General features: G+C 37.5%; 1 protein-coding gene across 2 annotated transcripts in view; it reads right to left on the bottom strand.

Annotated features, from left to right (window-relative positions):
* The window catches only part of SOS1 (sodium proton exchanger, putative (NHX7) (SOS1)), a 204677-nt gene extending 190718 nt beyond the window's left edge, over window positions 1-13959 (bottom strand). For both annotated transcript variants that reach the window (XM_089992855.1, XM_089992856.1), the window contains exons 1-5: window positions 13499-13959; window positions 12601-12651; window positions 12357-12448; window positions 5991-6068; window positions 5701-5858 (exon numbers count right to left, since the gene is read on the bottom strand). In XM_089992855.1, the coding sequence (XP_089848981.1) occupies window positions 5701-5858; window positions 5991-6068; window positions 12357-12448; window positions 12601-12651; window positions 13499-13691 (572 nt within the window). In that variant the 5' untranslated portion in view covers window positions 13692-13959. The remainder of the gene's footprint in view (window positions 1-5700; window positions 5859-5990; window positions 6069-12356; window positions 12449-12600; window positions 12652-13498) is intronic.
* Window positions 13960-14344: the final 385 nt, after the last annotated feature.

Here is a 14344-nt window from a genome sequence, read left to right as displayed (position 1 = left end):
CCCGATACTCAGCTTCAGTAGATGATAGCGAAACTTTCTGCTTCTTCTTGCATCGCCAGGCAATCAGAGAGTCTCCTAAAAAGACACAAAAACCAGTAGTTGAGACTCGATCATTAGGGTTACCTCCCCAATCTGCATCAGTATAAGCAATAAGATTCAAGAAAGAAGAGGAGGATAGGAATAGCCCTTTATTGATGGTGTTCCGAATGTAACGGATGATTCGAAGAACCGCACTCATGTGAACCGTTGTAGGAGCATGCTGAAATTGGCTAACTGAGTGAAACGCATGGGCGATATCTGGTCTGGTGATGGTTAAATAGGTAAGAGACCCAATGAGTTGTCTGTAAGGTGTGGGGTCTTCCAGAAGAACCCCATCCTCCAACCGTAATTTGGCATTAATAACCTCGGGAGTTTCTACTTTCTTGTCATCAGAAATCCCAGACTTAGAGCAGATATCTGCAGCAAGCTTCATCTGTGACAAAATATATCCTCGAGAAGAATATGCAACTTCAATTCCAAGAAAATATCTAAGAAAACCTAAATCAGACATATCAAAATTATTTTTTAACATATTTTTAACATCAATAATACTATTTTGATCATTCCTAGTGATAATCATGTCATCAACATAAAGCAACAATATTACGATACTAGTACCTACATTTTTAACAAAAAGAGCAGTGTCAGTATAACAAGAATGAAATCCCAACTTGACCATGATATCACTGAAACGATCATACCAAGCCTTAGGAGCTTGTTTAAGACCATACAAGGCCTTCAAAAGCTGAAGTGTTTGTCCTTGCTTAATATTAATTCCGGGTGGCGGATCCATGTAAACTTCTTCACTTAAACTTCCATTTAAAAAAATATTTTTTACGTCAAGTTGATAAATAGGTCATTTTTTGGTTGATGCGACAGCTATTAAGGTCCTGACACTGGTCATTCGAGCTACGGGAGCAAATGTTTGTTCATAATCAATGCCATATTCTTGGAAGTATCCCTTAGCGACTAATCTAGCTTTATATCGTTCTAAAGAGCCATCGCTTTTAGTTTTAACTTTGAAGACCCAACGACAACCAATAGGTTTTTTGTGTGAGGGTAGATTAACTATTTCCCAAGCATTGGCCTTTTTTAAAGCATTTAGTTCAACTTGCATTGCTTCAACCCAATGTGGTATAGATTTAGCTTGATTATAGTGAACCGGTTCAAAATAAGAATGTAGGGTTATTAAACATGCCCGATAGTTGGGGGTTAAGGAATCATAGGATACAAACCTATTTGGGGGTATTGATATTCTAGAAGAATGTCTAACTTGTGGTTCCTCAGTGGATTTAGAAATTTGAGAGTATTTTTGGAGGGCACTAATAGGATTTTCTTGATTTCTTCTTGAGTAAACATTTATATTTGTATCACTATCATAAACATTTATATTTGAATCACTATCATTTGAGGGAGTTATATCAGGATGGGACACCTCACATGTATCATCTATGTTTTCAAGAAAATCTTTTTGTATGTCGTCAATAAGATCATATAAGAATATATAATCAATTTCATTTGTTTCTTCTATTTTATCAAAATCGTTCTCTTCTTCTAGAAATGTTACATCTTTTGAAACATATAATTTATCATTCTTAGATTCATAACATTTATACCCTTTTTTATTTTCACTATATCCTAGAAAAACACATTCAATTGCTTTTGGAGATAACTTATCCATTTTATGTAATAAGACAAAACATTTGCAACCAAAAATACGAAGACGATTGAAATCGGGTGAAAATTTAAAGAGTTTTTCATAGGGAGAAGCATTTTTTAACTTAGAAGAGGGTATTCTATTGATTAAATAGGTTGAGGTTAGAACGGCTTCGACCCAAAACTTCTTTGGAATATTCCTAGAAACAAGTAATGTTCTAGCGGTTTCTATAATGTGCCTATGTTTCCTTTCCGCTAGGCCGTTTTGTTGGGGAGTCCTAGAACATGACTTTTGATGGCAAATGTCATTTTGGGTTAAATAGTTTTGGAATTCGTGAGATAAGTATTCGCCACCGTAATCGGATCTTAAAATAGATATGTTATTTTGAAATTGATTTTGAACCTTTTTATGAAAATCTTTAAAGAAAGTAAATACTTCTGATTTATGACTAAGAAAATAAATCCAAACATACCGAATAAAGTCATCAATAAACGTAACATAATATGAATAGCCCCCTTTAGACATAACCGGAGAAGGCCCCCAAACATCCGAATGCACCAATTCAAAAGGTCTTGATGAAAGAAAAGTTCTAGTTGGAAATGGAATAGACTTCATTTTTCCAAAAATGCAATCTTTGCAATTAATTTCTTTTTCCTTACAAAATTTGTTTCCAAAAGGAAAGAGATACATTTTGGAATAACTTGGATGACCAAGTCTTTTATGCCAAGTTTCCATGGTTTTTTCTTGGACATAAGAACAAAAATAATTTGTAGGGAGATCGAGATGGTCCATATAATAGAGGTCTCCCTTTCTATGGCCTTGCCCAATCCGCTTTCCTGACCGAAGATCATGCACAAAACAACCATTAGATGAGAAAGATATTTCACATCCATGGTCAGCAATTTGAGAAACCGAAAATAGGTTTAAATTTAGTTTGGGAACAACTCTTACTTTTGGAACACAAAAATTTTGAGAATCTTTAAAAGAGCTAATACTTGAAATTTTTAAAAAGGTTTCATCGGTCGTAGAGACACAAGAGTCCTTTGAATTGGTGCAAACATCAATAAGTGCACTTTCATGAGGGGTCATGTGAAAAGAAGCTCTGGAGTCAAGGATCCAAGAATACGTACCGGGTGATGATGTCGAGGCAATAGCCGCACCCGATGTGGAGGAAGAAACTTTTAGTATTTGTTGGAGAGCCATAGATATTTGTTCAAGAGTTTCTTTGATGTCATTGTTCTTGCCTTCATCTTCTTTGGTGGTGGTTTCTTCAAGAGAGGTCACCTTAGGCTTGAAGGTTCCAATAAGCTTTGGACAAGCGGGTTTAATGACCCGGCTCATTGCAATAATGACAAACAATCATTTTTCTTCCTCCATTGTAGTTTCCTTGTTTCCCAAAATGAGGAGGCTTATAGGTTCTAACATTGTTACCCGGTTTTGATACGGCAAGGACCTCATCAACATGCTTACTCATGCCAAGCCGTGTCTCATCTTGAGTGATTTCGGCAATAGCATCCTCAATAGGAGGAAAAATAGATCTATGGAGAAGTGAGGATCTCACTTGCTCAAATTCGGGACGTAGCCCAAAAAGGAATTGAAACAATCGCTCTTGTTCCATTTGTTTTTGCCTTAAATCAATATCTTCCATAGAAACCCATTTTGGCTCCAAAAGAGCCAATTCATCCCATAGTGGGTTTAGGGCACTATAATAGTCTTGAATGCTAGAATCACCTTGCTTGGTGGTTCTAATTTTTTCTTGCAAGAAGTATGTTCTTGCAAGATCCTTTTGAGTATACATACCCTTCATAAAGGACCAAGTCTCATTGGCTCTACGAAATTTAGCTATATTAGCACATACCTTAAGCTCAACATTGTTCATAAACCACGCAAGGATTTTTGCGTGATTGTTTTTCCAATCTTCCACTTCTTTTTGATGATTTTCAATGGCCTTGAGGCGAGCATCTCCTTCAAGAGCCTTTTCTTGACCTTCTTCGTCCTTAGTGAGCATAAGCTTAGGTTCTGGAACAGTACCCATGACAAAACCCCAAAGCTTCTTTCCTTTGAGATTATTTTCCATTGTCGATGCTCATATCATATAATTCTTTCCATTGAGCTTGAAAGATAGGTCAATCTTTGCCTCCATGATGTTGCCAAGAAGTGAGAAGATATCCACTAAATATGAGATGCACGAACCACACCTTTCCTTCAAGAATCGAGTGGCTTTGATACCATGTAATGAGATATTGCGGAAATATAAAGAGTGCATGCAAGCACTTACAACAATGAATAAAAGAGACAATATCACAAGTCCACAAAGGGACAATATAAGCACAAGCCTTTAAGAAGGCAACAATATAAAAAGCCTCTTATTGAGAAGAGTGAAAGCTCTCAAGAATGAATATACACAAGAGGTTCACCCCTATTTATACAAGAGGAAGAGGAGAAAAGAGGAGGGCCAAAAGACCTCAAAAGAAGAGCCAAAAGGGGGCTCCCATGGAGTCGTTGGGAGCCCCCAACGGTCACATTTGTGACCGTTGGGGGCTCCAACGACTCTATGGTTGGAGCCCCTTTTAGGTTCTAAAAAATACAAAAATAAAAACTAAAAAATAAATAAAGAAATTTACATTTAAACAAAATAGTTGTTTTCTAAAACAACTATGTAAAATTACAAAAATACCCCTATTGGGTATTGATGTAATATATATATTTATATATACATAATATATATATATATATATACATATATATATGAGGTACATTTTAACAGCAGATTGCACAGGTGATCCAGATGAAAGATCTGTTAGACGTATTTTAGTTTCATGTCATGGTCAAACCGAAAACAGAGGGTTGTAGCCAAATCTAGCACTGAAGTCAAATATCAGGCCATGGCAGCAGTGATTCAGAATTGACATGGATACAGAATTTGCTACATGAGTTGGATGAAACAGTCCGTAGATCAATTTTATTTTGTAACAATCAGAGTGTCATAAGAATTTCATTGAAATTGATCAACATTTCATCGTAAGTAAAATTGAAGACAGAGAACTTGAAGCAAGATTCATTGGTTCAGAAAACCAAGTAGCAGATCTCTTTACAAAGGGCTTTACAAAGCAAAGATTTTGGGTTTTAAAGTCCAAGTTGTCCATGGTGATTACCATGTCCAACTTGAGGGAGGCTATCAAGAGATAACTCTAGTTGGGTCTGGATATTGGATCCAGACCCAGATCCAGCATGAATAGGAGATCATGTTTCCTAGTTTGTGTGGTTTCCTTATAATTGGTGTTTCTTTTTTTATTCAGTTTCCCTCTTGTATAAGGAAATATATCTTTGTATTTCAGTTTCCTTATTGCATAAGGAAATAGGTATTGTTGTAAAGAAAGGATTGTATCTCATACTCTATAAATAAGAGCATCCTATCTCACGGTTCTTTGTTGGGAATTGGTTCAGCAGCAGCCTCTGTTCTTCTTTTCTGGTCCTACTTCTTGAGAGTGTTCTGGACATTGAGAGGTGCCATATTTATTAGTGGGAAACAAAAATCTTAATTCAACCAGGTCCACAAAAGAGAAACTAAATAGTCCTTTATTGGCTCACATATGAATATTTTTTCATATAGTAACAGCAAAGTTAATAAAACATAGAATAACACATGATATAGCACAATGATTAGCTAGGAAAGAAATGAATTGCCATCTTATAAATGTTCCTATAAAAAGCAGAAGGATATGAATATTGATGAAACACAAAGTCAGATAGATCTTCTAGTCAACAGATTTTCCATAAAATTACAGTCCAAGTATTGTTGGAACCTTATCATGAGAGTTATAACCAAAACTTAGAGAGATACTTGAGCTTAATGCAACAAATACAACAGTATAATAAGATTGTGAATCATGCAAATATATAAGGTTCTGAGATAAGTATTTATGATAAAATTAAGAAATTATATTCTCCATCATGTTTGATACTATAAAATAATAAAATCAGTGAAAAGCAATAATTCATACCCGTCATTCATCAGTGACTCTCCTTCAATTATAGTATTCAATTTTTTGCTTGCCCCAAGCTCCTTCAACAAGGCAACAACAGCTACGGGGTCTGTGGCACTAAGAAGGCCCCCCAACAATAATGATGTCTTCCAGCTCCAGCTGTATGGAAAGGTAACCTACAATAAATTTATAATCATATATGTAATTAAACAGAACAAGTATACCAGGGCCAGCAAGGAGCAACATTTGGACCAAACATCTAAAACACAGTTTTAAATTAGGAATCCCAGACATCCTAAAACACATACCTTCATAGCAATTCCAAGGCAAAAGGTTGATATTAGAACACCAGGGCCAGCAAGGAGCAACATTTGGACCATACACCTCTGCAGCAATAAAATAGCATAAAAAAACGACCACTAGCTCAGAACACAAACAAACTGCAGAGTAAAAATGTCTCTTCCATATCAGAAACCACAAAATCAAGAAATCCTCAACAGTACATCCTTGATTATACAGGATAATGTGATTAAAAGTTTGAATGGACCAAAAAAGAGCAGATCCAACTACAGTCCAGTACAGATAACTATTATCCAAGCTCATGAATGCACCTTGAGACACAGCTCAAGAAGGGGCCAAGGCTGGCTTTGAAGAGGAAAAAAAGAAATAAATTTAATACAGGTTGGCATGTAAAAGGAAGGGCAGCAGATAAAAATGATACAGCCTTCAGATGAACCAGAAGGCCTTAACCAATAAAGTGTGCACGTCCATGCCCCTTCCTCATGTCCATGTCTATGACCTAAGTAGAGAGTGATGGTCTTTAAAATGGCATCTACTACCCCCATGAATTTTTGGCATCATCATTGCAGAAAATTATTATAGTTTATAGCCATCACAATAATATATGTACACGTGTTCAAGTGGGTGTGCATGTATGCATACATATACACATGCATGTGTGGCGTACAGTCCTCATTATACAAAATTCCAAGTTGCAAAAGTAGTATCCTTATTGCATCCAGCACACATGTCTGCATCCGTGTAAAATAGAAAGCATCCCTTATTTTCCCTTCACAATAATCCACAAGTCTAATTAAGTATACATATTTTAACTATAAGCACTGTCTCATCACTTTTTGACTCCTAAACTATGTCACCTGGGTACGGATGTGGGTAGGGGTACGGGTGTAGGTACGGAGAGTACGACACGGCAATTCCAAAAAATGTGGGTACGGGGACATGGCTAAATATATACTGAAAATATATATTATATATCTAAAATATATATTATATATTGAAAATATAATATATAATATAATATATGATAATATAGGACACGGCAAATGCCGTGTACAGGTACCAGTGTCGACACGGGTACGGCACCCTAAGTGCTGTGGACATAGCTCCTAACATGATGCACTATGTCACATGGGTGTGGGTGCGGGTGCGGGTGCGGGGGTGCGGCACTTTCAAAAAACTTGGGTGCGGGGGTGCGGCAAAAATATAAAAATATATATATAAAAAGTCCAAAAGTTGGACATAAATGACTTTGGGTGAGGTCAACGCACCCAGGGTCAGGTTGGCCGCACCCGCGTCACGTCGCATCGACGCGGGTGCGGCACCCAGTTGGGCGAGTCCCTGTAACATAGATGATGCACCATATAATAGAATAAAACTAATCGTCCTATAGTAGTGATCCAGGCAATTTACGAGACATCCGTCTATCATACGGCTACTAGATTCTTTATTTTATTCACCTTGCACAAATCCTAGTAGTGATGCCCTAAAATACTCTTATAGAGCCCATATACCTGAAGTAATAGCATATCTAATAGTAGGCACCAAGCCTTTCTACACCAGTACCACACCATCACCAAATTTATCAGCTTAAAAGTTGGATGACACTTTATATACCTCCAAATACTTACAATTGCCTGTTCATATTATTTCAATCTTACTAGGGGTAAATGTAGATATCTCCGCAGCACTTTCAGCAACATGTAGATGATGATTACAAGGAAGATGGTTGGCGTTCCAGTTTAGTTGTGCTCAAACATTTGCCCAGATGACCAACTTGAATAAGAGTCAAATGGATGAAAAGTCCCTGTTCAAGTAAGGTGAAAAATCTTTGATCTGATCCAAGACACCAATATCAGTGATGTTTCGAAAATATTGTTCTCTAAAAGGATTTTCCACAAAAGCCAAGGAAAATACTATAATTTTTCATATTATTACAAATATTGCACTGTTATTATGACATTTTAGCAATGTTATCCAAGAAATTCATTCTCAGTTTTTATATTTTGCACTGTTAATTCTTCAAACTCCGCCTGTGTAGTTATACACTGCCGGTCCCAAGCCCGGATAAAGGAGGAGGGTTGCGGTAGGCCTGTGACAGCCAGCATAAAAACTTTGTCATATCCTATGAAAATGAACCAATATGAGAATTTCGTTGGGGCGTTCCCTACTGAGCGACGCGCTGTACTCTCTAGGCCCGGAGGCAGTGATAAATGTGCAAGGGTTGCTAGGTCGTCGCCCAGAAGCGACGCGTCACACCGGCGCCCGGGTGTGGTGTCAAATAGGCAAGGGTTCCCTCACTTTGTTGGACGGGTGGGGGTAAAGAAGTTAGTCCAAGACCATAAAATTAGGTTAGCCACTTGGAACATAGGGTCTTTAACTGGTAAGTTGGTAGAGTTAGTAGATGTTATGTGTAGGAGAAAGATTGATATTTTATGTCTTCAAGAGACCAAATGGGTAGGTGAGAAAGCTAAAGTGATAGAACCTTGGGGATATAAGATTTGGTATACAGGAATAAATAGGAATAGGAATGGAGTAGGGATTGCTATGAGTCGTCAGTTTATAGATAATGTAGTTGAGGTCCGTAGGAAGGGTGATAGAATTTTACTTATTAAATTAGTATTAGGTACGGATATTATTAATATTATTAGTGTTTATGCACCTCAAGTAGGTTTAGATGATTCCATTAAGCATCAATTTTGGGAAGATTTAGATGGAGTAGTACAAGAGACATCTTATGGAGAAAAGCTTTTCATCGGCGGTGACCTTAATGGACATGTAGGCATTAGTAGGGATGGATTTGAGAATATCCATGGAGGCTATGGTATAGGAGAAAGAAATGAAAGTGGAGAAAGGATTTTAGATTTTTGTTTGTCCTATGATATGATCTTAGCAAACACTTGGTTTAGGAAGAGGGAGTCTCACCTAGTAACATTTAAAAGTGGGGTTAATACGAGTCAGATAGATTTTTTCCTACTTAGAAAGAGAGATAGGGGTTGTTGCATCGATTGTAAGGTTATACCGGGAGAAAGTGTAGCTACACAACATAGAGTCTTAATTTTAGATCTTAGAATTAGACAATACCGCAAAAGGGATAGACATATGATAGATCGTAGAATTAAGTGGTGGGCACTGAAAGAAGCTAAACAAGGAATGTTTGTAGAGCGGGTAGTTAAGGAAGTTGATTGGTGTCTCGAGGAGGATTGAGAATCTATGTGAAATAAGATAATGGGTGGCATGAGAAAGGTGGCTAAGGAGGTATTGGGTGAGTCTATAGGCGGTGCACCGCTAGGTAAGGATACATCGTGGTGGAACGAGGATGTCAAATTAGCTATTAAGGTTAAAAGAGAGTGTTATAGAAATCTAAGTAAAAATCGTGATAATGAGAATTTGGAGAAGTATATGATAGCAAAGAAGGAAGCTAAAAAAGTAGTTTGAAACGTGAGGGATAAGGTATATAAGGAGGTTTATGACAAGTTGGATACCAAAGAGGGTGAGAAGGATATTTATAGGCTTGCAAAGATGAGAGATAAGAAATCGAGGGATCTGGGTATGGTTAGATGTATCAAAGATGAAACGCAAAGGGTTTTAGTCAAAGATGAGGAGATTAAGGAGAGATTGAAAGATTATTTTGATAAGCTATTTAATGAAAGTCATGCTCAGGATCTTGGAGACTTTTCAATTCCTTTTCATGAGATGAATCATGACTTCATGCGCAAGATTCAAAAGAAAGAAATTGCAGAGGCTTTGAAGAAAATGAAATCAAGAAGGGCAGTTGGCCCAGATGGTATACCTATCGAGGCTTGGAAATGCTTGGGAGAGAAAGGTTTAGAATGATTGACAAATCTTTTTAACAAGATTTGGCGGACAAATAAGATGCCTAATGAGTGGAGGAAGAGTACTTTGGTGCCTCTATATAAGAATAAGGGTGATATACAAGATTGCACAAACTATCGTGGTATAAAACTCATGAGTCATACTATGAAACTTTGGGAGAGGGTGATTGAGTCTAGGTTGAGGAAGATTGTCATGATATCGGAGAATCAATTTGGTTTTATGCCTGGAAGATCAACTATGGAAGCTATACATCTTCTTAGACAACTTATTGAGAGAAATAGAGAGAGGAACAAAGATTTGCATATGGTTTTTATTGATTTGGAGAAGGCTTACGATAGAGTACCTAGGGACGTTCTCTGGTGGACAATGATGAAGAAAAGTGTTTCTCTCAAGTACATTAGTATAATTAAAGATATGTATGAAGGAGTAGTAACCAATGTCCGCACTTGTGGAGGGGTGACAATCAATTTTCCTATAACGGTTGGGTTACATCAAGGATCTGCTTTAAGCCCTTTCCTATTTGCTATAGTGATGGATGACCTTACGAGATCAATTCAAGAAAATGTGTCGTGGTGTATGTTGTTTGCTGATGATATTGTTTTGATTCATGAGTCTAGAGCTGGGGTTAATGCTAAGTTAGAATTATGGAGACATACATTGGAAGCAAGAGGTTTTAAGTTGAGTAAGAGTAAGACAAAATACATGGAATGTCGATTTAGTAAGCAACGAAGTAGTGATGGGAGTGTAGTGAAGCTTGGTGAGCACGAAATACCGGTGGATGATTCTTTCAAATATTTGGGATCCATCATTCAAAAGTATGGAGAAATTGATGGAGATGTAAATCATAGGATAAAGGTTGGGTGGATAAAATGGAAAAGTGCTACTGGAGTGCTGTGCGATCGTAGAATGCCATTGCGGTTGAAGGGAAAGTTTTATAGGACGACTATTAGACCCGCTTTACTATATGGTACGGAATGTTGGGCTGCCAAGAGACATCATATTCAAAAAATGAGTGTAGCTGAGATGCGGATGCTTAGATGGATGTGTGGAAATACAATAAAAGATAAGATTCGGAACGAAGAGATACGTAAGAAGGTAGGTGTTGCACCCATTGAAAATAAGATGCGAGAGAATCGTTTACGGTGGTTTGGACATATTCGGCGAAGGCCTAATGATGCTCCAGTTAGAAGGTTGGAGAAATGGGAAAATATATTAGTTAAAAGAGGTCGGGGTAGGCCTAGGAAGACTTGGATGGAGATGATAGGAAAGGATATGAATGCTTTGAACCTCACCGAGGACATGGCGTTGGATAGAAATGATTGGAGGAAAAGGATTCATGTGGAAGACCCAAAATGAATTTCTTTTTTGGTTCATATCGCTGACCCCAATTGTTTTGGGATGAAGGCGTAGTTGTTGTTGTTGTTGTATATTTTTAATTCTTCAATAATATTTTATTATTAATCACTTTCTGAAGTCTCCGCTATTTTTCCAAGAAAAACTACTTATTTTTAACTACTATTCAGAAAAGTCTTTGCCAAGATATTGCCGAGACCGGTACTAGTGACTCGCTCTGAGATAAAATGGGAGTCAATTAAAAGAGGAGACTGAATCAAGGACAAGTAACAGAATTTTTACAGAGGTTTACACTGAAAAAATCTTGGTATTATGTGTATTCTTTACATTAAATACTGTTGTATTGGTAGACAATAATACAATGGGAACTAGCAAGTTTTTCATTAAACACAAAAGTAAGCTCATATAGAGTGCATGACCATCAAATAAGAAATAAGAATAACCAGCTCACGGGGCTTCCATCTACAATTAAGAGGAATTTATTTGAGTAAAGTCAAGTACACAAGCATGAAACTGCCACTTGCGCCTACGGGCCCGCTATAATTATCCAAGGAAACACTTAAAACTGGAAGGCTAACCAACCCATTGAACTGCCGAGCGTCCTAAAATAAGTAGGATACCATTGGAAGAAGGGGCACCTGAGGGAACATCTCTACTCACGAACTATTTCAATAGTACGGGTGCTGCCATGAGAAAAACGGTTGCTAGACTGCATTACACATGCCAACAAAAAAAGTGAATGGAACTTGGAAATGCAAAATTACAGCCAATGAGAACAAGAAGTAGCTAAACGGTAATGCATATGCCAACTATGATCCACTTACAACAATATGCTTCTTATATTGTTTTCATTATGAATTTAGAGGACAGCACCTCTGTAATCCAACATGAGTGAAGAACAAAATTATATCATGAACCATTACCTTCATGTAGATTTTGCACCTAAATTCTCTAGTTGAATACAACAGAACCATTTCAAAGAGTTTTAAATATCATTCCAGCAAAACGATCAACCAAAAAAGTATTTAGCTCTTACGAATTAAATGAACAGAGGAAGCTGGATACAATGCTGATACATAGGAAACTCAATAGATTTTTCACTGTTAAAATCTACAGAGAGGCACAGATGGCTGTATGTGCATTTCATCCATAATCGACACGAGATATTAACTCATTAAAGTGTTTACCTTTATTTGATGAACTTCCATGGAAAATGAACTCTCAAAAAGCAGTGCAGGAAGGAAAACTGCGAGAAGAAGACTCGGATTGATCTCTGACCCTACATGTCAACATGAAGAAAAATATTCACAGTGACTTTAGGAACTGCTGCAAATTGACACTGCAACTCGAGCATTCTTCTAATATAAACCAATTGCTAATCTGTTAAGGTTGTCTCCCAATTAACAAAATAGAACATAAAATCCTACTCACAAAGTCGAATGCCATCTCCCAACAGCCCCAACCTCTGATTTTCACCATGTGCTGGACAAAGAGAAGTGCAAAACCAGGTTAGCACATTTAACTCAAATCTTATCTTCAAGCCTCTAACTGATAATAACTCATTAAATTGATGAACAAAAACAAAATATAAAAGCGAGGAAAATCTAAAATGATTATCTAGTTTCCAATTTCATTTGTAAATATCAGAATAAATAGCTTCTACTCCAAATCTTCTCAACAGGGAATATAAAAGAAAAAACAAAATATAAATAGGGATAACAAAAATAAATAACAGAGACACCTACTTGGGCGACTTGATCCAATCTCCTACTCTTTACATACCGGTATTAAAACTTCCAATTGAAAGCAGAAACCGAAAATTTATGCAAAAAATAAGTAAATCCATAGACGATTATCCCTCTGTGGTTTGATCCCTGAGTAGAGTCAGGAAACTTACAGAAATTGAACCATCAATCATCATATAATCAACAAACATTTATAAAATTCTCATAGACGGCAGAATAAAAAAGGAATAATCAACACAAAAAGTAAGCAGCAATATGATAACTGATCTAAACGTAAAATAAACACGACAGAGCGAGCAACAGAGAGAGAAAGAGAGAGAAAGTCGAAAAATTATGCAAAAAATAAGTAAATCCATAGACGATTATTCCTTTGTGGATTGATCCCTGAGTAGAGTCAGGTAACTTACAGAGACTGAATCATCAATCGTCATATAATCATTAAATATTCATAAAATTCTCATAGACGGCAGAAGAAAGGAGTAATCAAAAGAAAAAGTAAGCAACGATCTGATAACTGATCTAAATGTAAAATAAGTGCGACCGAGCGAGCAACAGAGAGAGATCAAATCAAAACCGCAACCGACCTAAGGCTCCTAGTGCGACGCCGAGGATGAGAAGCGCGACGGTGTAAGGAACTCTTGTCCCGCGAAGGAGATGCCTGCAAGCGATCCCAAGAATCAGAGACACCCCTACAAAGATCACCGCCACTTCGGGCCCCGACGAGCTCTCCTTGCGCAGAAACTCATCTACGGAAGGCCCTTCCGTCACGGCAGCCATCCCTCCCTCCGCAACCCTAAACCAGAGATCGCGGAGTATCGCGCCAGAGATCGTCGTTCCACAGAAACGCTTCGGAGAACAAGAAATGAAAACGACGAACACGACGACAGAAAAGAGAGCGATTGAGAGGAGGAATAAGGAAAGAGAAAAAAGTAGGAAGCGGAGAAGTGAGAGTGTGATCCACAAGAAGAGAGGAAGACGAAGATGAGGACTGAGGATATTAAAAAGGCGCGATTCTATTTTTTTTTCCCTCCCCCGCCATCCAAACCGACTCACGTCGTTACTTATCTTCGAGCTATTGTAACTTTTGAAACGTACTATGGCAGGTAGAATCGGAAGCAGATCAGGTGAAAATGAGCGTTTTTGCTCATGCTGACATCGTGGCCATCCTATTTGCATTTTAAAAAGCTCAAAAGTCAATAAAACCACGTGGCATTCATCCAAAATGAAAACAGACGGCCACGATGTCCGAATGAGCAAAAACGCAGCATGACCTGATCTGCTTCCGGTAGAATCACATTGATTAACTCTGATATTTCGTCTACGCCTATTTATCTTTTGATTATGATGTGCTTTAGCATTTAAGATTTTCATGAGCATTATGCACAACTTGAAAAAATTTATTCGCATATTTTTTGTGATAATAATCACAA

Source organism: Nuphar pumila, chromosome 17, assembly GCF_984573655.1.
Source record: "Nuphar pumila chromosome 17, dmNupPumi1.hap1.1, whole genome shotgun sequence".
NCBI lineage: Eukaryota > Viridiplantae > Streptophyta > Magnoliopsida > Nymphaeales > Nymphaeaceae > Nuphar > Nuphar pumila.
This window is presented reverse-complemented; position numbering and strand designations above follow the sequence as displayed.